This window comes from Camelus dromedarius, chromosome 5 (genome assembly GCF_036321535.1).
Source record: "Camelus dromedarius isolate mCamDro1 chromosome 5, mCamDro1.pat, whole genome shotgun sequence".
In the NCBI taxonomy this organism is placed as follows: Eukaryota; Metazoa; Chordata; class Mammalia; order Artiodactyla; family Camelidae; genus Camelus; species Camelus dromedarius.
In genome coordinates, this window is record NC_087440.1 from 14,224,642 (window position 1) to 14,247,653 (window position 23,012).

Consider the following 23,012-nt stretch of genomic DNA (forward strand, 5'->3'; position numbering starts at 1 on the left):
TACATCTCATCTTCAGCTAACATCTTATTTGTCAGAACTTAACCACGTGACCAAATAGCACGGTGGCTGGCTGGGAGATGTGGGCATTTATTTCCCAGCTAAAAACTGGAGATTCTAATGAGGAGAAAACAGATTATGGAGAAGGCACTCAGCAATTGCCATCAAGACACAGCCTCTGCCCTCTGGACAGATAAAGGAAGGGAACACCTGTAGGAGGAATGTATAACAAATGAGTAATTCACAATGGGCACAGCGCTACAGAGCTGGGAGCTTCTGAACTGAGTCTTTAAGGAAGAACAGAAATTAATCAGGCAGAGGGTGTGGTGGTGGTGGTGTGGTGATTGTGGTGAGGGAGTTTCTAGGTGGGGGAAGTAGCCAGCTTCCAGAGGCTTGAAAGATCAAAGGCATTACTAGGACTTCAGTGTGGTTGTAACATCTACGTAGAGGTCAGGAGTATCAAAAGATGAAATTGGAAAGATAAGCAGGGGTCAGTTCATATCATATCTGGTCTACTCTAAATAATTATTTAAATGACAAAATATTAAAAAAAATAGTTTCCACTTAAGCTCTCATTCAAGTGAGTTTATGAAACATTGATATTTAAGGAAACCAGTTATATTTGTAGAGCATCTTTTCACAGTACAATCATAAATATTGCCTGGGAAGAAATGAACCATTTGCTACAATTCCTCTAAGATAAGCAGTCTCAGATCCAAGCAATAAAAGAATCCAACAAGATCAAAACTTATCTTATTCACCTGCTTTTAATATTCATAAACATTCATTCCTGCCCTTCAAAAAAGTATTTAAAAATTGCCCTGTGTTTAATGCATCCATATTAGAGATAAAGAATTAAAGACATAAAGTATGAGTTAAATAGCTAAGATTCTGAGGCTTAGTCACTAAGAAGACAGTAATTTGATGCTGCCTGTAGCAGAGAAAGACATCAGAGCAAATGCATACATTTTCCTATCCTATAAGTGGTATTCTTAGTTCAAACAAAGCAAAAAACAACAAATCAGAGGCCATAGAGATGATCAGAGGTAGAGTTTGGGCCTGTGACAAAAACTGTTTGCAAAGATGGCTATGACATTTCCTCCTGTAACTCTTTGCAATGTGGCTGTTTTGTTCCATTGAAAGATGGAATTTATTTCGCTAGCTAGCCCTTGAATCTGTGCTGACCCTGTGACTTGTTTTGACCAAGGAAGATAGTAGAAGTAACTCTGTGTGTAACCTTCAAGACTAGAAGGTTACCCAATGGGTGCAGCTGCATGAGTGAGTCTAAGTGAAACCAGCGGAGGAACTCCCCACCCAATCCACAGAGCGTAAGAAATAATCATTGTTTTAAGCCACTCAGTTTCAGAGAGATTTGTTACACAACAATAGATAACTTAAATGGGATCATTTCCTTGCTACTTTTAGATTAAAATACATTACCACTATAGCTTGTGACTCAAAAGCAATGAAGACCTACTACATCAGTTTCAGGCTTAGTGTTAATTACTCTGCAAAATGGAATAAGGAGTCAGGACTTTCATTGCTATCAACAAAAGAAAATAGCAACTTAGAGTGTAAGACATCTGTAGGAAACCTGTGGCCTTCACAACCAGAGGAAACATTTAAAACCCCTCAAACAGATGAACTCACTTGGGAAATTCAGTATTTAAAATATATGGGGGGGGGAGGGTATAGCTCAGTGGTAGAGTGCATGCTTGGCATGTACAAGGTCCTGGGTTCAATCACCAGTACCTCCAGTACCTCCATTTAAAAAAAATAAATAAGTAAAAATAAGTAAATTAAATTAAATACCCCCCACCCCTCCAAAAAAGAAAAAAAAAATGTCTTCATGCCTCAAAATAAATAAATAAACAAAGCCTATGGATCGTTCTCCAATAAAGAACTGATAATAGATATATCTAAGAGCAGCATCATAACACTCTAGATTTGTGAGTAGAAATTTCAATTATCTCTGCAGGTAAGAATAAGAATGACACAAATGAAGCCCCTTAACATTGAAGATAACACTGAAGATAAAAATCCTTGAGTGCTATGATGTGGTAGTCAGGTTCCAAGAGGGCTCCCAGTGATTCTCATTTCCTAGTATTCACTCTCTTGGGAAATACTCTCCCACACTAAATCGTGGCTGGCCTGTGCATCTAATAAAATATGGTAGAAGTGATGGCGTGTGACTTCTGAGGCCAGGTTATAAAAGGCATTGCAGTTTCTACCTTGGTCTCTCTCTTGGAGCATTGGCTCTTGGGGAAGCCAGCTGCTATATTTTGCAGCACTAGGGAGAGGACCACGTAGTGAGAAACTGAGGCCTCCACCCAGCCACCTGGATCAATGTGTCAGCCACGAGAGGGTGCTGTCTTGGGAGCAGGTCCTTTAGTCTTAGGCCTTCAGATGACTGTGGCCATGGCTGACATTTTCCTTTTTAGATAGCTTAATTGAGGTTACAATTTACCATAAAATTCACTAATTCTAAATGTACAATTCAATGATTTCTAGTAACTTCACAGAGTTGCACAACCATGACCACAATTTAATTTTAGAATATTTTCATTATGCCAAAAGAAACCCCATGCCCATTAGCAGTTACTTCCCATTACACCACCTGCCTTGGGGCAACCACTAATCTATTTTCAATGTCTATAGATTTGCCTTTTCAGAAAACTTAATCTAAATGGAATCATGCAATATGTATTTGTGTGTGTGTGTGTGTGTAGCTTCTTTTTTCAGTATCTGGCTGACATTTTGAGACACTCAGAACCAGAACTTCCCAACTAAGCCATTATTGATTTCTTGATGTACACAAACTGTATATTTATTGTTGATCTTAGCTGCTAAGTTTTGGGGTAATTTGTATATGTACAATATTATGTATAGTAATAGGTAACTAGTACACAGGAGTACGTAATTACTTCTGGGAAACTAAGTACCTTAGACATCCAGTGTTCCATTAAACCCAACCACAAAGGTACAATATTTGTTACTAATAAAACATGTAGACTTCCAGTTATAAAATAAATAAGTCATGGATATGCAATATACTGCATAGTGACTACAGTTAACAATACTGTATTGCATATTTGAAGTTGCTAAGAGACTAGATCTTAAATTCTCATCACAAGAAAAAATTTTTTGTAACTATGTGAAGTCATAGATGTTAACTAGACTTATATGGTGTTGATTTTGTTACTGGGAAAAGGAAAATAAGAATTAGCTCAGTTCTTAGTCACCGAAAAAAAAGAATTTTTGATGAGAGACAAAAAGCATGATAGAGGCAAGATTTTTATTAGTGAAATAAAAAAATAGTGAAAGATAGTACACTCCTTAGAATGGGGAGTGAGCCAAACCAAGAGAGGAAAAATGGCGCCATTCCTTTGTTTTTCCTGTTTTTATATCCTGGTTTCCTGATTGATTGATTGATTGATTGATTGACAGATAGATAACTCAGATTCCCTGCGCTCTGGTTGATTGACAGCTCATGTTCCTTGTGTTCTAGATTGTCCCTTTCCCCGTCCTCTCCCCCTGCCCATTGCTTATTTCTATCTAAACTACCTAACAATTTTACAATATATATAAATATTGAATCATTATGTTGTACACCTGGAACTAATATGATGTTATATGTCAATTACACCTCAATCAAAAACAGAAACTTGTGGACATGAGAAGCTTTCCCTTACGGTTGCATTGGTATGCTTTGTTAATGATACAAAACTGATGCTTTTTCAATCTTTAAAAGAAAGGCATTTCCAGATCAGAAGAAAGAATCCCCATTTTATTTTTAGGTCCATGCAAAAAAAGTTGGATAAACAAGGAAGAAACGACTGTGGACAGTTAAAATGTGGTACAGCTGTCCGAGTGGGTGGGCTATAAAGGAAACTTGCTGTATTAGTCTGGAATGAGTTTTGGTTGATCAGACCAGACAATAAAAACCTTGGCTGTAATTCCAGAAGATGTAACTAGCCAGTTGCAACCTTGAGATGTCGCTTTATGGGTCATTTAAAGGATTCATGAGGGAAGAGAGGAACAGGTGGATGAAATCTTTACATTTCAAGTTGATACCAAAAGGAAGAAGGAAGAGGCCTCCAATTTGACACTTGTGTGAATGGGCCAAAACTTCATGGAATGTTGTAAAACGAGAGTCAGTTGTGAGATGGCTTAAATAATGCGGAATTAAAAATGCTCTTGACAATCTAAGTACAACTTTTTGTTTGATAATGGTTCTGACTCAGTTTCTAATGCAGTGAAAGTTGAAGATTAAGAGATTCACCTAAAATCCAGTAGTAGCAACGGTTTTTCAAGCTTTGAAACTTTAAATTTTGAGGGTGAAGATTAAGGTCTTTTTGACACTTAGAAACAGTGTTCATTTCTTGGTATACAGCTATTCACTAAAACACTAGCTCCTATAACACATACGCATTTTTTTCTGTTATTCAATGTGTATTAATCTTTAGTAAATATCTACCTTTACATGTGAACATGATGTTGGAATTTCTTGCAATCTATTAATTTGCTGTATGTTTTTTCCAGTTTTTACTGAAAGGTTTGTCTACATGTATTAAACCTTCTTGAAAAGGAATTTAAAAAATCTATTACATTTAACTGCTTGTTTTATACCAATATTTACTGATATATACTATATATAGGAATTATCTCAAATTTATTTGATACTGTGGCATTTTAATTGCTGGTACCAAGGTGCAGCACTGGTATTTGCCTTTATGGTACTTCATGCATATGGGGCTTCATTTTGTGTGTGTGTGAATTTTGTTGTCTGCTATCTTTTCACGATTTTTTTTAAAGCTATATGGTTTAGTAACTTTATTCACAGTTAGTACTATACAATTAAATATACAGAAACTGATTTCCCATAATCCAATATACTGTACATAGTATACTATATTAACATTAGCATGAATTATTTCCTTCCACAAAACCACTGAAAATCATTTAAACACTTTCACACACACACACAAATAAATACATGTATAGTGAAAGTTACTTTCGAATAATTTTTCTTAAAAAATTGGGTGCTCTTATTCACACTAAAATCTTGTATGTCAGTGCAAATAAAGTACTACGATTCGGGCACTGGGGACGCAGAGAAAATGAGATACCGATTCTGACTTGAAATAATCTAAGACTCTAGTAGAAGAAACAGACACAAACCAATTCTTAGATTGTTATGTGATAATGTGTGTTTCAGGAGGAAGAAGCTTCCCGGTGTTTGGGGATAGACAAGGAAGGTTTTACCAAGTAAGTGACTTTTAAACTAAATTGTGGCTGATGAGGTCAAAAAGGGGAAGGAGGGCACTCCAGACAGAGCAAAGAGCATGAACACGGAAGCTTAAAAGAACAAAGTATCCTCTGGAGACAGCAAATAGCTCCGTGGGGCAGGAACGTAGTGGGTGTGAGGGAACAGCCTGAGATAAAACAAGATAAGGCAGAAGCTGTAGGGAATGGAGATTTTAAGCAGAGGAATTTTTCCCTTAATAAGGTTTCTCAGTCTGCAGAGCTGTATGGATTGGAGAGCAAGGAGATGGAAGGCAGTCAAACCAGTTAGAAGAGTTTTAGGGTAATTATATGAGAAATGATGAGGTCTGAAACTAAGGGAAAGGGCAGCAGGAATAATGAAGGGCATGAATTAGGGACCTCAAAAAGAGACCTTTGGATGTGGAGAGATGGGGGGCAAAATTGGTTCTGCAGTTTCTAGTTTGGATGACTGAGGGGAACAGTCATGCCACCAAATGAAAATGAAAATGAAAATGCCCTAGGTCATTGGGAATTATCTTTTCCTCCTTCTTTTCACTGAACAGATTACCAAATGCTGTCAAGTCTTTGCCTCCAATCTTCCCCACCCTTCTAATTATCCTAAACTGGCCACAAAATCCTCTTCCTAAAGCAGCTCTGATTGTATACATACCTGCTCAGAAACATGTGAAGGATTCCCCACTGCAGCTAGAATGAAATCTAAGCTTTTTTAGTGGAATTTTCAAGACTCTACACGTACAGGCTAGCCACAGGCTACCTCTTGGATACTTTTCTCTCTTGTTAACTACCATTTCCCCATCATATATATTGCCAGCTTTTAAACATGAATCTAATCTGTGTTCCTTGAACACATCCTGTCATTTTACACTTCTAAGCCTTAGCTGAGGCTCTTCCTTCCTTCCTTTTTCTCTCTCTCTCCTTCCTTCCTTCCTTTGTCTCTTTTTTCCCCTGGTATAGGGTTTATTGATAAAGCAGAATTTCTTCAGGCTATTTTCCCTATTTGAATGCAGTGTTTCTTGTCCATCTCAGCCTGCCAAAATTCTACTCTGTTCATGTCAGCCTCTCCGTGACGCTTTACTCCTTCCCTTAGTCAAAAGTATTCTTCCTTTCCTGTCGTGCATAGACTTTTGTGTCTCAAACCTAACACTTTTGGCGTTCTGCCTGGTTTTGTTACTGGGAAAAGGAAAATAAAAATTACCTTGGTTCTTAGTCACCCGAAAAAAAGATTTTTGACGAGAGACAAAAAGCGTGATATAAGCAAGATTTTTATTAGTGAAATAAAAAAAGAAATAGTAAAAGATAGTACACTCCTGAGAATTGGGAGAGGGCCAGTCCAAGAGAGGAAAAATGGCACCGTTCCTTTGTTTTTCCTGTTTTTATATCCTGGTTTCCTGATTGATTGATTGATTGATTGATTGATTGACAACCCAGGTTCCCTGCGCTCTGGCTGATTGACAGCTCAGGTTCCTTGTGCTCTGGTTAATTGACCGCTCAGGTACCCTGTGTTCTGGAGTGTTCCTTTCCCCTTCATCTTCCCTTGCCCAGTGCTCATTTCTGTCTAAACTGCCTAACAGTTTTATAGATAGTCGTGTCTTGGTCCTTTCTACTTTCTTGCCCCAGTGACTCAGTCACACATAGTATAGGCTCAGAACCTCTTGATGAATTAACCTGAAGCAGGATTCTGATCCCTGTATCTAGCAGTCTGGAAAAATCAATCGATTATGTTAGAATCCATGCCATTACGCATTAAAAAAAAGTCTAGAGGAATCAACTCTTTCTAGGGGGCTCATTCGCTGTCTAGAACAACCATGACAAAAGGTGGGAACAAAATAATTTGCTGTCAGGGGAGTACTTCTCTGAACAGTTACAAGATGCCTTTCTTGTTTACGAAAAATAAAATTTTTGCGCTGTACTTTAAAAAAGCCCTAAAATTTTCCAAGGTGTAATCTCCCAGTGATGGGTGTCCTCCTGAGGTCAATGACATTGACCATCACGCAGTGTACTTGGGAATGGATTAGAAACTCAGCAAAACAGCCAGGCGGCGCGCCCCCACAGTGGGACAGCTGCATGGCCCCGAGCGGCCTCGCCCCGCCCCGCGGCCTCCCTCGCGCCGCCCCCAGCGGCCCCAGCCGGGAGGCTCCAAGGGAACTCCCGCACGTCTGCGCGCGCAATCGCGGGACGAGGGTCCGCGCGGCGCGCGCAATTGCCCTGGAAACCAGTGCGCGCGCACGCGCAAACGCCGGGAGGGGGAGAAGGACTGAGCTAAGGGCTTCACAGCGGGAGGAGGGGTTTACCCTTCTCTCCACAGACGCTCGCGTCTCCCTCGGGCGGAACGTCCCTTCCAGCACGCGCCCGGCTCGCGCGCTCCCCCGGCGCCCCTTCTCCCCCCGCCTCACACGCACCCTTGCCCTCCTCCCGCATTTCTGCGCCGGTGCAGCACGCTGTGGGATCATCCGGGCATTTCCTCAGCCGAGCGGCGGCGGCGGCGGTCGAGGAGCTCCCATGGCAGGGACGAGGCGGGGGGAAGGCGAGAGGGGGGCGAGGCCTTAAGCCGGAGCCGCTGCGGGGTGGGTCCCTAGGGAGGCGGAGCGGGAAGCGCTCAGGCGGCCGGAGAAGGGCCGGGCGCGCTGATTGTTGCGCCTCTCGCGCATTCCCCTGGCCAGCCCCGGCTCCGGAGATGCATCTGCATCAGGTCCTCACCGGGGCTGTCAACCCTGGAGACAACTGCTACTCCGTGGGCAGCGTCGGGGATGTCCCTTTCACGGTGAGCAGGTCCGGGAGCCCGAGAGGGAAAGACCGGGTCCCGACGCGGGGGCCGAGACCCCCTGTCCAGGGCCCACGCCTCTCCGGGAGGCTGCGAGCTGTTGGCGGGCCCCACCCGGGTCCCCTTTGCACCCCTATTTAGGGGGGCAGGCCGTGGGACTGTAAGTTCTCCGGCTCCTGGAGGAAATTACCCGTCAGGGGAAGGGATTAGGACTCCACCGCACTGTCCGCCCTCAGCAAACAGGCCCTGGAGGGTGACTGGATTGGAAGGTTCCTCTCCTAGAATGGCCCCGGGTCTGGTGGTGGAGGAAGATGGTTGCAGTCGCTGAAACCCCAGAGCGTCCGTTTCGCACCTGCTCTCGGCCTGGAGCGCAGAGACTAGGTCTTGTCTGGGAGCGTGGAGGCGATGCTGCGCCTGGCTCCCCCTGCCCGCTGTGTTAGCGAGGAGCCGCTGGAGCGTGTGGTGTTAAGCCTGACCCTCTATTTCCTGATATACAGAATCTTAATTCTAGCAAGAAAATAGAAAAATTCATTCTCTGCCCCCGAAAGATTTAGAATGGAGTGGTTAGAGTGACAGTGGCCTGGAGAGCTCTTATTTATCATGAGATCATAGTTTGGTAACCTCCCTAGATAATATTTTAATCCGTTTGCAAGGTAGACTGGTTCATTTGTTTTTAAGGTAAGACAGTGTGAAAATTTTATGACAGTGTTTTTCTGGCTTGTGCGACTAAAGTGTATGTAAACAGTAATGTGCTAGAACCTCTTTAAAATGTAGATAAAATAGCCATGTTTCTCAACGAGCTTGGATGGATGAGAATGGGGTATTGTTAGTATAGACAGTTCAAACCAAGCCCTAGAGCTTCTTTTACCCCTAGAAAGACTCGTGGATTAACATGAGTTCCATTTTTGTATAAATTTATACATGGTTCTCCTTAGAAGGAACTATAGACAATGAGACTTCGATTAAATGCACATTGCTATTGATAACTATTCTGCTTAATAAAATTGAAAATAGCATAATGATATGCTTTTTAGGCAAGGCAAACACTTTGATCTGATGTCTGCTTTCCAGCAGCGTGAATTTAAGGCTGCAGGAATAAGAAAAGCTCCTGCAAAACTGCAGAATCATTATGTAGCACAGTGCATTGTGGAACAGAATTTATCGTTGTGATACATTAGAAGTAACCCCGTATGGTTATTTTAATTGTAATTGTAATCAACTCGGCTTTGTACAATTCAGAATGAACTCTTTAAAAATATAATTTTCTTGACTTGTATTGTTAAACCTATCCCCTATCAGTGGTGTCATCTGTGTTTTGTGTACACGTGACCTAAAGATCCATATAGTGTTGACCTTGGACTTGAAGTGTGTAGACAATCTTAGGGTTATAGAGAGAAGAAATTTCCCTCTCCTGATTGTGTAGGTGGGGAGGAAGTTTCCCAGGGTTAGAAAAGCAAGCTTTCTCCATCAGGAAACAAATCTGTAATCTTGGTAATGGGGTATTCCCACTCTATCATGGTGGTAGTAGTTTTCTGTTTCCATCTAAACTGGGGTGGTGTCTCACTGTGGGCCTGGTATATAAAGCTTAACAGGTTCAGGTGCCCTCTGGAAAAAGCCAGTGCAAGAACTGTTATGCGGCACAGGTGTGGTTATGCTGTAGGCCACCCATTACCAGGTCGTTGGAATCATTTTCAAACCTTTCTCTACCTCCCTAGTTCAGCCTGTCAGCAAGTGTAACTGACTCTCTGCAGTGACTATTAGATTTACCCCTTTTCATGTCCTTAGTGACCACCTTATTGTAGAATCTTATTTGCATTACTTAATATTAAAAACTTCCAAACTGGTTTTCCTGACATCTCTGATCACTTCAGTTTATCCTCCACACAGCTGCTGGTATAATAATTTTCTTAAAATACCACTTCGCCATACCATTCTTGACTCAGGAATATATAGTTGTTCCTAATAGCTGTGTTACGAAATTTAAACTTGTCAGATATTCTTCTGCTATCTTTGATTTTATATTTGATTATATGTTCTCATTTTGGCCCCTCTGCTGTAGACATACTAATCTTATTCCAGCCTACATTGTTATGTTGCAACAAAAGAATCCTTGCTTTTTGTTTTCCCAAATATTGACTCAGAATTTACCTGGTTTAGGTCTGTCTGTGACACTGATTATTTAGGCTCTTGTCATTTACCAACCTGTGTTGTACACCATCTCATTTTAATTTCTTAGTTTTGAATGCACTGATCCAGTTATAATTTTGCCTTGAACTAGAAATGAACTTTTGGACTCTGTGAAGAACAGAGTTGCTTAAAAAAAAATGAGAGCAAGTTGTTTTCAAGTACTCAGGAATCAGCTAACAATTATTTGAATGCCTATGTTGGTATACTAAAAAAGAAGGAATTAGAAAAAAGTACAGCTTCTTTTTGTAGAGTGTGCTGTTCGATTTGTATAGCAATCAGATGAAAAACTTTAGTTCTGGGTCAGATGACTAAAACGGAGAACTGCCAGGACTGGAATGGAGGTCTTGTGACTTCTCCTCTGGTGGGCTTTTCTCTGTAGTGTTTCTTTCCTATCAGAGAGCCTGCTCTGAAGGATGTGTGTGGGAGGCCTTGAGGTGGCCACTGTAACTGTCTTGGAGCTAGCCAGTGATAACCTGAGGACCTTTCCAAAACAGGGCAGATCATTTATTTTAGAGTCTTTGAACATAGTTTTTGAAAAGGAATTGTTCTAAAAGAATTTTGAAGTGTTTATGACATTGTCATTGAAGCACAGTGTATTAAACATATTGCACTGTGTGGTGGGTGGTGGTGGTGTGATTGGCTGGGCTGTGAATGACTGTGCGTGATTATGTCACCAGGGCCTGATGTCTCCTGTGGTGATATGGTGGTGCAGTTTGGAGTGGACAATCTCAGTGATGCGTATACTTGTAGCGCTAGCATGTGGACTATGATGGTTTTCACTTGTATTTTGGCAGTTAGCAATTTTTAAAAATATTTGTGATTTTGTAAATAATAGCTGTACATACCACTTTTTGATGATTTTGTTCTTTTCAGTGTGAGAGCTAAGTTCTGGAAATACTGTTATTGTGCGATAAGTCAGGTCCCAGATAGTCCAAGGTTGATGATCTCCTACCTTGTAGGAGCTTTGTTGTACTTTATTTTGCCATTGAGACATTTCCAACTACCGTCTCATAGATAAGAGGACGTTTTAAGTCTTACTTCAACAGAGAGTATAAATTTCTCCTTTTTTATATTGTTTATTACTTTTTGAAAATAGTCCTTCATTTAAAATTTTTGCTTTTCTATAAGAATTAAAATATAAAATAATGATGGTACATGATTATTAATTAAAACTTTTTCACCTTTTGGCTTTAAGGGGTGCAGACTGTATTTTCAGGCATATAGGGGCCCTTGATGATATCCAACCTGATACAAATTCTACACATAGATAAAAGTTTACAGAAATTAGTAAGTCTTTTCCAGTCTCAGGGAACTTATACTGGCAGAGATTAAAAAATGATGTAGATAATTATAATGTAAGGCAAATGAAAGAGATGACACGTAGTTGGGGAGATAAAAAAAGATTTCATGGGAGATTGACACTTGGAAAAATAGAGGGGTATTAGGCATTTCTGAATGGTAAGAACAAAAAAAAACAAGGAATGGTGTGGTATAAAGGTTACATTATTGGGTGACTATCCCTTCACAAAAGTGATTAAAAAAAAAAACAGGACTTCTTTGTTAACTAGTGAATACCCTTAGAATGTTAAAATATAATCTGCAGACATTACCCACAGCTTTTTAGGAAAATAGATCAGTATTCTGACATTCTTGACTTTTGTTGTTGTTACTGTTTTTTCTAGTAATGAATAAAATGAATAAAAAAATTTATTTAAAAGTTAGAAGATAATGTTATATGATCTCTTTTTGTAGTATTTTGCTATATTTTAATTCCATAGTAGTAGAGTAACATGCCAGTCTTAGAATTATGGCAAAAGTGAACTTTGAAAATGATCAGCCTGTGTATATATTTAGCGAGTGTTTGTTGAACACATGGGTGTGTGAGGCTCCATGGAGATTTAAAAAAAAAACACCAACAAACCCAAAAAACCATAGTCCTGATTTCAGGAAGTTTAATTAAAGAATTGTAGGAACCTGGTGATCTCCTAGGAGAGTTAAGAGGTGTACTTAACCACAGCAGACCAGCTGTGTGGTACTATGAGCCACTTAAATTCTTGCGGGAATTCAAAAGAAGTGAGAGATCACTCTTGGCCCGGGGAACTGGGGAGTTGGACAGAAAAATGCTTCTGTGCTGGCTGGTTATCAGTAGGTGTAACAGCTTTACCTGTTGACAGCACGTGTTGAGAATAAAGGGAAAGACAGAAGCCAAGAACTTAGAATGGACGTGTATCCAGGAGAAACTAGCCCATTTATTCTTGGAGAGTAGCTTCTTGTTTGTTTAAATTGGTATCATTCAGAGTTTGTGGCCTTGTGTTTGGTGTCAGCTTATAGGTGAATATGAGGTTCTGTAAGTTTTTACTTAGGTCCCTGTGTAGATTGTTAATTAGCCTTCTTGCTTATGTGAAAAGACTCCTAGCAGCTACCCAGAAACTCTGGTACAGTCCCAAGTAAGGCCTTCCCAGAAATGGGAGGTCAGAGACTAACTACATATATGACTTTGGCTAAAACACTAAAACTTTTTTAGGTTTTTCATCTGTAAAGTGAAGTTCTTAAATTAGATTCTCTTTAAGTATTCAGACCTTGGGTGGCATTATATGGACTTCTCTAGAGATTTCCCAGGACCAAAAGAGAAAACGGACCAGAAACTTAAAGCGATTGTGGTGAAGTTGTAGGTCTGGAGTCTCTGTTTATACACCCCTCCACCTGTATGTACAAGACTGTTGGTCAGACTTTACAATCAGGGAGTCTGACCTCCTTTCTGGCTCAGGGATTAAGCCATGCAGAGCCTCTGTGAAGTAGTGGTTCTTCTCTGGGCTCACAGTTGAGGAGGAGGCTCTTACTTACGATGGTATTCTCAGCATCTGGTAGATGGTCCTGTCACAGTGCCGGTGGAGTGGGAGATGGGGTCAGAGCGGTGGTGGTCAGGGTTCTCCACCCCTAAGTAGATACACTCCTTTCTGTTCTTAGCGCTTTGGATATTTGAAAGATGGCTTGAGAAATAATAATCAGTATCTTTACTTGGATCGTGGCACATTTTTAGAACAAATCAGCGTTGCAGTATTTAATCATCAAGAAGAGCATAGGATGTTGGGCTACAACTGCAGTGGCGCAGTGGAAAAACAAGTCATGCCTGACCAATTTAATTTCCTTCTATGATGGAAAGCAAAGCCGTGTTTAAAGGGGGATAATAATAGAGAATATCTGTAATTCAGATTCAGTAAAGCTCTTCAGCCTGTGGGTTATTTTTTAAAACAAGTTTGGAAGCCAGATATTTTAATAGAAGTTTTAGGGTTCTTAATCTTTTTGAGTTTGGAGAACCCTTTTTCATTGTACTTTTGCTCTGGAACCCTGATTCCTGTTGTGGAAGGATAGGGCCTGTTTTTGAGGAAGCAGGTACAATCATACAGGTGGTACAATTGTGTTTTCTTTCTCCTGGAGATAGGTCATGTGAGCCTGGCACCTGATGTATGTAGGTGAAGCCAGTTGCGCTTGTTACACTCAGACCTTCTCATTCATGATCATGAAGGGCTCCTTTAGTGCAACCCCTTTCCTCCATCCTTGCCTAAAAATATGGTGAGCTCATAGCTCTTTGATAGAGAAGTCAGTCGGTAGAAAGGGGTCACTGAATAGAGCCGGACTCCACTGTACAGGATAATTTGGTGTGGTGATTTGAAAGGCATAGATAACATCCTCTTAGATTATCATTGGAGAGATGTTCCTTTAGGGCCATTCTAAAAACTGAGCCCTTTCAGGAATATAACATTTAATTTAATTCATACTAAGTCATGATGTTTTCCTCTTGTGACTTTGGAAGAAACCCAGGAAACCTGTGACTCTATGGGCATTACGCAAGGGGGCATAGATGGATCCCCTCTCCCCCTCAAAAAACATAAAAGTTTTGACTTAGACTCAGTTCAAAGACACACATACTTTATATGGTAGCTGTAGTTCAAGAACAAAATGCCAGCATTTTCCTGGTAGTAATGACTTTGGTTTTGTGATCTGCTAACAACTTCTTCATGTCTTCTCTGGCCTTGACTGTATCCACACTTGGGAGGATCTAATCAGAAGGAGATATTCAGATTATTGTCATGTACTCTAACCATAGAATCTTTTATGTGGATGAGTTGTCAGTGTTTCCAGCAAAGGCCAGTTCCTCCATTTATACCAGTGCTCTTAAACTGGGAGCGGTTTTGCTCCTTAGGGGACATTTGACAATGTCTGGAGACATTTGTGATTTTTACAAGGTTGTGGGGAAGGACTAGCCTCTAGTGGAGAGAGCCAGAGATCCTGATAAACGTCCTACAATGCTCAGGACTGCCCCCCACCATGAAGAAGAATTTTTCAGCCTAAAATGTCAGGACTGTTGCACTTATGAGAAACCCTAATTAATATCGTAGTTCCCATCCCCTCTTACCTACTTAAGGATGTTGCTCTAGCAGTTTCTTCTTTTCTCTCCTGTAAAAGTGCCTTTTCTTCCTTATTGAAATACTTTGTTCAGTTAGATCTCCTGGTCTTTGGTTTTCCTCTGTTTCCTTTAACCACTCTTCTTAAGCCTGATTCCAGATTCCTGATATCCAGCTGTTTCTTTGCAATCTCCCTTTTGAATGTTTATCTCGTAACATTTTCCTCCTCTAGCCTTCCCTAAAATCAGTAAGTGGCTACTTCACTTTTTTTTCCCCCTAGTTCTCTGCGAGTCTTCCACTCTTTTCCTTGTTAAATGTCCTGTATCTAATACTGGCAGTTTCTGCTCACTGTACGTACAGGATGCATCCAGAATCTGCCCACTTAGCACCTGTGCTGCTGCCACCCTGGTCCAGGGCACCATCATTTCTTTTCAGGATTGTGGTAGCTCTTAACAGGCCTCCCAGCTTTGTTTGCCTTTAGTCTCATCCTTCTTCAGTTTATTCTCAACATAGTAGGCAGAATGATCCTCTTAATATAAGTCAGATATTATTAGTCTTGTTCAGAACTTTCAAATGACTTCTTTTCACTTAGAAAAGACCCTTCAAGGCCCTTTACTGCTGTTTCTTTAGCACCTGGAACAAAAATTTGTTGGGTACAAAAAAGTACCCAAGAAATTAATAAATGGAAAAAGTGCTCAGTGTAATATACAACATTCTTATAATAAGTATAGTGACCACTTTATTTTATTATTATTATTTTTTTTAGTGACCACTTTATAACACCATTTTTTATAGTACCATTTGATATAGGTCAGTGGCATTAGGCCATATTTAGATAAATGAATTTTATAGAATGGGGGTAGGGAGAGCTGAGATAATATAATCCAGATAGAAAGTTTTGCTGGTCTGGTTTATCCAAGGGTATATATCAGTATATGGAGGGGAATTGATAGACTGTATGCCCATCAAGCAGTTCTCAGTTTTCCACAGTTGTGCTTCTGAAAGACTTTAATACATAAAAAATTAGAGACTAACCTAATATCTGGAGTGTTGTGATTCTGTATTTTAAGAGCTACATGTTTTAAAAACTAGCTGAGCTGGGCCTGGAATTGAAAATTGAGGAGCCTGATAAAGACATGATTGAGGTGGCTTCCCAACTTGGTGGTAAACTGAACTCAGCCAAAGGAGTATTCTTGGTTAGAAGCAAGATTTCCTTTAGAAAGTAACTTTAGGAATGTGCTAATATGTAGATAAATGGAACATTCAAACGTGGCTATCATTTTATGCTGGGAAAATTATAATCAAAAGCCAATTTGGCCATTAAAAACAGAAAGCAAATGGAAACTGTAAAGAACTCACTTTTTTGTTTTAAAAAATTATTAATATACTATCTGCATTGTGAAAAACTGTAATTCAGACAGTGTTGAAATACTGAAAGTAAAAAGGAGAGTAAAAAGGAAAGTTTCCGTTTCCCAGTAGAATTTTGGTTAGCCTAACTTGCTGGTTATCCTTGATTCAAAAAATATCTGTGCGCCTCGGCATTCTGCGTACTCTCTAAGGCAAACCAGCTATTCAGTCTGCACTGCTGTGCAAGAGGACTTGGTGTATGTTGTTATAAGCTATAAACTAGTTAAATTCCTATAAACTACCAAAGTGATAAGTTTGGTTGTAAAGTAATTGAACAGTAGCCCTACCTTCTGGCAGTATTTAGTAGTGTCAGTTGTATGGAGTTAATATAAAGAAACAAGACAATTTTTTTTGAAGATGTAGGATTAATATCTATCTTATATGTTAAACTGGTACGTGAAATGAGACGTTTTACAGTTTAGATCTGGTACAGGACTTTTAGATCTAGGAATTAAAGGATTTAATCAAAGCCACGTAGTGAAACCTGTGGCAGAATTAAGACTGGAACCAAAAAGCATATGGGATCTAATTAAACTTAAAAGCTTTTCACAAAAGAATTCATTGACAAAAATGAAATGACAGCCTATGGAATGGGAGAAAATATTTTCAAATGATATGACCTGTAAGGGAATAACTTGAAAAACAGCAAAAGAAAGATAAAATTATTTGTAATAGTACAATCTAGAGAACCCCTCTTACCATTTTGGGAAATTGATCAGAGATTTCATGTAGGAGGCTTATATTACTGATTTGAAAATGTGTCCATATTTTTTTCCTCCTTGAGTTTTGGGTAGTTATTTTTCTAAGAGTTTATTCTTCTATTGGGCAGGTGTTCAACTTTATTAGTATAAAATTGTTCACAGCAGTCTCTTACTGCCTTTTTAAGGTCTGCAGCATCTGTTGTAGTGTGTCTTTTATTACTGCCGTTGATTATTTGTGGCTTCTCTTTTTTTCCAATAAAGACTGATCAACCTAATTTTTTAAAATAACCTACTTCTAACTTTATTAGTTCTTTCTATTATATATTTATTTTCTATTTCGTTAACTCTTGTTCTTAATTTATTATTTTCTTCTTTGTTCATTATTTGGATTAACTTTGCTGTTTTCCTCCTAATTTGTTGAGATAAATGTTCAGCTCACTCTACTAACATACAATTAGAATGTAAGTTTTATGTTCTTAAGACTTTATCTGCATGCCACAAAGCTATTTTTTAAAATAACTGATAATTTAGAAATATGTTTCTAAATTTCCAAATATATGGAACTTTTCTAGTTATAATTCTGCTTACTAATTTCTAGCTTTGGTATATTGTGTCCAAACAACAGACAACATATACTTCTGATCTTTTTAAGTTTGTTTCTATTTCAATTGGTTAATTTATGTAAATGTTTCACGCATGTTTAAAAAAAGGATGTGCCTTGCATTTGTTACAGTGTTCTACATATGTCATTTAGGTCAAGTTTGTTAATCATCTTGTTTAAATCCTCTAAAATTCTCTGCTTTTCTGTATGCTTTTTCATTCTCTTACTGAGAGAGAAATATGTGTTAAAATCTGTGAGTATGGATTTATTCCTGTCTTTTTGTAGATTTGTCAATTATTGCTTTATTTGTGCTTAAAATTCTAAATGATTATATCCTCCTGGTGAATTGACCTGTTTATCATTGCAAAATAATCCTTTAAAAAACTTTATCTCTAGTAATGGTTTCTGTAGCCTACCTTACCTGATAAAATATAGTTTTATCAGCTTTCTTTTGGTTAGTAGTTTTGAAGTTTATTTTTTCCATCCTTTTATTTTCACTTTCTCTGGGTAGTTATGTTTCAGACCTGTGTCTTCTAAATATCCCATAGTTGGATTTTTAAAATTTAACCTGATAATTTTTGTGTAAACTAGAACTTTTAATTCATTTTTATTTAACGTAATTACTGGCATGCTTGTGTTTAAATTCACCATCTATTAGGTGCCTTTGTTCTTTGCTCTCTTTTTTTCGCCTTTCTTGCCTCTTTTGAAATGAATATTCTTTTTCATTCCATTTTCCCCTCTAGTAGTCCTAAAGTTATACACTCTGTTTCTGTCCTGGAAATTATAACATGCATTCTTAACTTACCATTTGATGTACCAACGTCTGATGAGGTTTTACATTCCTTCCAGACAGTGCAAGAACCGTGTGTGTTCGTTTTTACTCTCTTACTGCTTAAAATCTGTCGTCCTCTGTGATAAAGCTGTTTATATTTATAAACTCTTTAGGACATTATTATTATTTTACATCGTCATTGCTTATTTAGATTTACCTATGTATTTATTGTTACTCTGCCTGCCACTCCTTCTGGCATCCCTCACCTTCCAGTTGGATCATTTGCTTTCTTCCTGGAAAACCTCCTTTACAACTTCCTTTGGTGTGGATCTGTTGGTATTGTAATGTCATCTTTTGTTTGTCTGACATGTTTTTATTTGGTTTGATTCTTTAAAGACATTTTTGCTAGGTCGAGGATGGCAGTATTTTCTTTTGAGTATCTTGAGGCTATCAGCCCTCTGTCTTCTGGCCTCCTGTCTTTCTGTTGAGAAGTCAGCTGCCAGCGTGTTGCTTCTTTAGAAGTTGTATTTTCTTCTCTAGCTGCTTTTAAGATTTTTTTCTTTGTCTTTCTGGAGTTTTACTGAATTGTAACTATGTGTGCATATATTATATTATATTATAATATAATATAATATATAATATAATATAATATAATATAATATAATACAAAATATATATATATATATATATATATATATTTTCAATCCTGTTTGGGACTTTTGAGATTTTTTGAATCTGAATTGATGTATTTCATCAAATTTGGAGAATTTTCAGCTAATATCTCTTCAAATGATGTCTCTGCCCCATTGTCCTCATGAGACTAACATATTAAATATAAATGAGACACTTTATGTCTAAACACCTCTCTTCTGTATTTTTTTTTTTTTTTGTCCTTTTCAGCATTCAAGATGGTTTCTTCTAATCCATTTGCTAATCTTCAGTCATTTCTAATTTGCTTTATTGTACTTACTGCATTGGCTAGTACTAGATTTCTTTCTTGTTTTTTGTTTTGTATATGTCCATTATAAGCTTGAAGAAATGTCCTTCTATTCCTTTTTTGCTGAAATTTTTATCATGGAGACATCTTGAATATTGTCATTTTTTTTCCATTGATATGGTCACATGATTTTTATTTAGACTGTTAATATGATAGATTATATTGATTTTTGCAAAATGGATCAGCCTTGTATGGTTGATATAAACTCCACTTGGTTATGATGTGTATTATCTTTTTTACGTAGGGCCAGGTTTGATTTGCTAATGTTTTATTGAGCATATTTGCATCTATGTTCATTATTGACCTTATAGTTTTTTCACCTTGTATTGTTTTTGTTTGGTTTTGGTATCATTGTAATGCTGGTTTCATAAGATGAGTTTATAAGTATTCTTTCCTTTTCTGTTTTCTGTCAGGAACCATGTAGAATTGGTGTCATTTATTATGAGTTTTAGTAGGATTTGCCAGTTTCAGAAGGTATTTTTAATTGAAGTATAATTATTTAAAATATTGTATTAGTTTCAGACATACAGAATTTCAGAAAGTTTTTAACATCACATTCAATTTCTTTAATAGTAAAAGGACTGTTCAAATAATACATTTCATCTTGGATATGTTTTTGTAGTTTCTGGTTTTAGAGGAATTAGTCGTTTTCATCTATTTCATTGTTTTATTTATGTGTGTAAAATTATTTGTAGTATTTTATTATCCTTTTAATGTTTGCAAGATTAGTACTGACAGTCTCGCCTTTATTCTTCATATTGGTAGTTTTTGTCATCTTTTTTTTTTCTGTGTGCCTTTCTTGAGATTTATAAGTTTTATTGGTCTTTTACAGAGAACCAGATTTTTATTTCATTCCGATTATCTTTCTGTTTTCCTGTTGTCAGTTTCATTGATTTCTCCTTTTATCTTTATTATTTCCTGCCTCCTGCACACTTTGAATTTGTTTTGCTCTTTTTCTGATTGACTAAGATGGGCACTTAGATTACTGATCTGAGAGTGTTCACCCATGCTTCTCTGAACATTTTTGTACTAGCCTCTTTAACATCTTTGTGTATTAATTTCAGGATCTGTGACTATTGGCTGCCCTTCCCATGTGAGTTGAGATTTTCTTAGTTCTTTGTATGCTGAGTAGTCTTGCATTGTAACCTGGACTGTTTAAAATATTGTTATGAAACTGTAGTCTTGTGTAAATGCTATGGAGGATGTTGATAGTTTGTTTTAGCCGGCGGTTGACTTACTTGGGTTCAGGCCAGAAGTTCTCAGCAGCCTTCTATAGGTTGTAGTTTCAATGCCAGTTCTGTTTTCAAAGCCCTTGGCAGTGCTAGTTGGATATAACCTGTGTATGTGCCAGCCAGTGGCCAGAATAAGATGCTATAGACCTGGACAGTGGTCTCTCCTATAGCTCAGATCTGAGACCTGTTTATTCTGCTGCTTAAGGTATGATCCGTGCATGTGCTGCTCAGGAATGAGCCCAGGAGTTAATAAAAAAAAGTTTATTGTGTTGCTCTTATGAGTGCTTTCCTTTTTGTGATTTCTCTGTTACTTTCTAGTTTCCTAGGGCTCCCCTTGGTGGTTCTCTGAATGGAAAGTTGAGACTTTAGTTACCCTGCTCTGTACTTCCTGTGACTGTATCTGTGTTCAGTGCCACGTAGCAGCAGGACAGAGAAAGGAAAAAAAAAAAACCACAGGGGTTTTCCCTACTCTCTTGGGATCACAGCTTCTCATTTTGGAGCTGTGGGATTACTTGGGGGCTGGGATGTGAGGAAATGGAGAAAAGAAAAAAAAAAAGGATAAATGGGGAATTTTTTCTCTCTTCTTGAAAATTAGGAGTCTCTTTTCCTACTTCTTGAGTTTCTCCTGGAGCTTTCATTATTGCTTTTTGGTTTCGTTCTAACTTTAGTTAAATCCTCTGCTAGTACAGTGGATTTCAAATTCTATTCTTTCCTACCTCACCTGCTACCATTTACTTTTTGGAGTCCTTTGATAGCCATTCCATGCATTCTGTCCATGTTTTATGGCTGCATTCAGTGGGAGAGACGTAATATAATATCATTCTTACTCGGAACTGGAACTATGATACCGTTTTTCATACCATCAAAAAATACCAAGGACCAGCAATAAGTATAATAATGCATGTAGACGATTTCTGTGGGCAAAAGTGATAAAACTTTATGAAGAGACCTAAATAAAAGGAGATAAATACCATGTGTATGGACTGGAAGATTCACTACTGTGAAGATAGCAATTCTTTCCAAGCTCATTTATAGCTTTGATGTATTCCCAGCCAAAACTTTTAAGAGAATTTTGTGGAATTTGATGGAATGATGCTCGATTTTATGGAAATTGATAGGGCCAAGGATAAATAAGACAATCTTCAAGAGCAATAAGATGAGAGGACTATTTCTACCAGCTCAAGACTTAATAAGGTTGTAGTCATTAAGACAGTGTGGTGGTGACTGCCTAAGAGCAAATACGCCACTATAACAACACAGAGCACCAGAAACAGACTCACACATATACTGATGCTTGATTTACTTCTGACGATGTGGTAGCTTAGTATGGTTGATCTTTTCAATCAGTAGTGCTGGGACGTTTTCTTATTTATACAGGAAAGAAATGAAACTTGGCTTCTATCTCACACCATACACAAAAATGAGCTCTTGGTAGATTACAGATCCAGGTGTGAAAGATTGAACAATAAAGATTTTAGAAGGCAATGTAGAAAATATATTCATGATCTTTAGGTTGCAAAACATTTCTTAAACAAAACAACAAATATACCACAGGTATGGATTAATTTATATTGGATGATGTGAACCAGGTTTCTTATTATTGAAGAAAGGAGTTAAAAATACGGAAAGTAGGAAGGCTAGAATGCATTGTGTTGTGGATATAATCAGATTAGAGGCATCAGTGTGACCTCACATATATGTGTGTGTGAATCCATGTATGTACATATTATGTGTTTATATTATAATGTGTGTATCCATGTGTATATACATATTTAGAGAGTGAGAGAGCAATGGTATACAGGTACAGAGATGTATAGGCAAGATGTATGTCCTGGATGTCAGTGCTTCTAAGCCTTTCAGTAGAAAGTTGAAAGTGTATGTGGGTGTCTGCATATATACACATACCCACCTGCATGCGCGCACACACACACACACACACACAGGTATCTGTTTCTTGATCTGTCAGTGGAGAGGGCCTAGATGCAATTGTTACTCCAGTAGCAGAAACAGCTGGTGTCTAGATCTTGGTTTCTAAATACCATTCTCCACTGAAAGGAAACAGCATTCCATGGAAAAATAGCTGATTGTAGGCCTGGAATCTCTGGTGTTAGAAAGTAAGGAATTGTTCAAAGAATGATGAGAATGTCAAAAGAACACAGGAGCTAGGTCAAATGGTCCTACTGGCCAAATCTGGGACAATTTGAGTATGAAAATAAGTGATAGTAATGAATTATCATCCATTGAATGAGTTAAGAATCCATGATCTTAATAACATTAAAAGTATAAAGATAAATAAGGAAAATGCTTCCTTACAGAGAAAAGCAACTAATAAACAATGAAATGATGGAATTAGAAAATTACCATTTGGCAACCATCATAGTAACAACTGATTTAGGCAAGAATCATCCAATGGATGCTACAAGTAGTGGGTGAAAGTTTGATAACTAACAAGATGTTCATTTTGTTTCTTTGTTGATGGGTATTTGTTTTGGGTACACCTCTAAATTTTTTAAAAAATTGGCTTAGTGGAGTTTTGTGAGGGAGTGGATATAGGTGCATTTTGTTGTTTTTTTGTCTGTTATTTTTTAAAGGAGAATCTCAAGCCTTCTTTGCAAATTAAAAAAAAGAAAAAAGCTAAAACTTACCGTCCACCTCTTCCTTTCCC

The 23,012-nt window shown here is 38.2% G+C and overlaps 1 protein-coding gene across 8 annotated transcripts in view; it reads left to right on the forward strand.

Annotated features, from left to right (window-relative positions):
* The first annotated feature begins 7,589 nt into the window (after nucleotides 1–7,589).
* The window catches only part of DMXL2 (Dmx like 2), a 132,333-nt gene continuing 116,910 nt past the window's right edge, over nucleotides 7,590–23,012 (forward strand). For all 8 annotated transcript variants that reach the window (XM_031453059.2, XM_031453061.2, XM_031453060.2 and 5 more), the window contains exon 1: nucleotides 7,590–8,044. In XM_031453059.2, coding sequence (XP_031308919.1) covers nucleotides 7,958–8,044 — 87 coding nt within the window. In that variant the 5' untranslated portion in view covers nucleotides 7,590–7,957. The remainder of the gene's footprint in view (nucleotides 8,045–23,012) is intronic.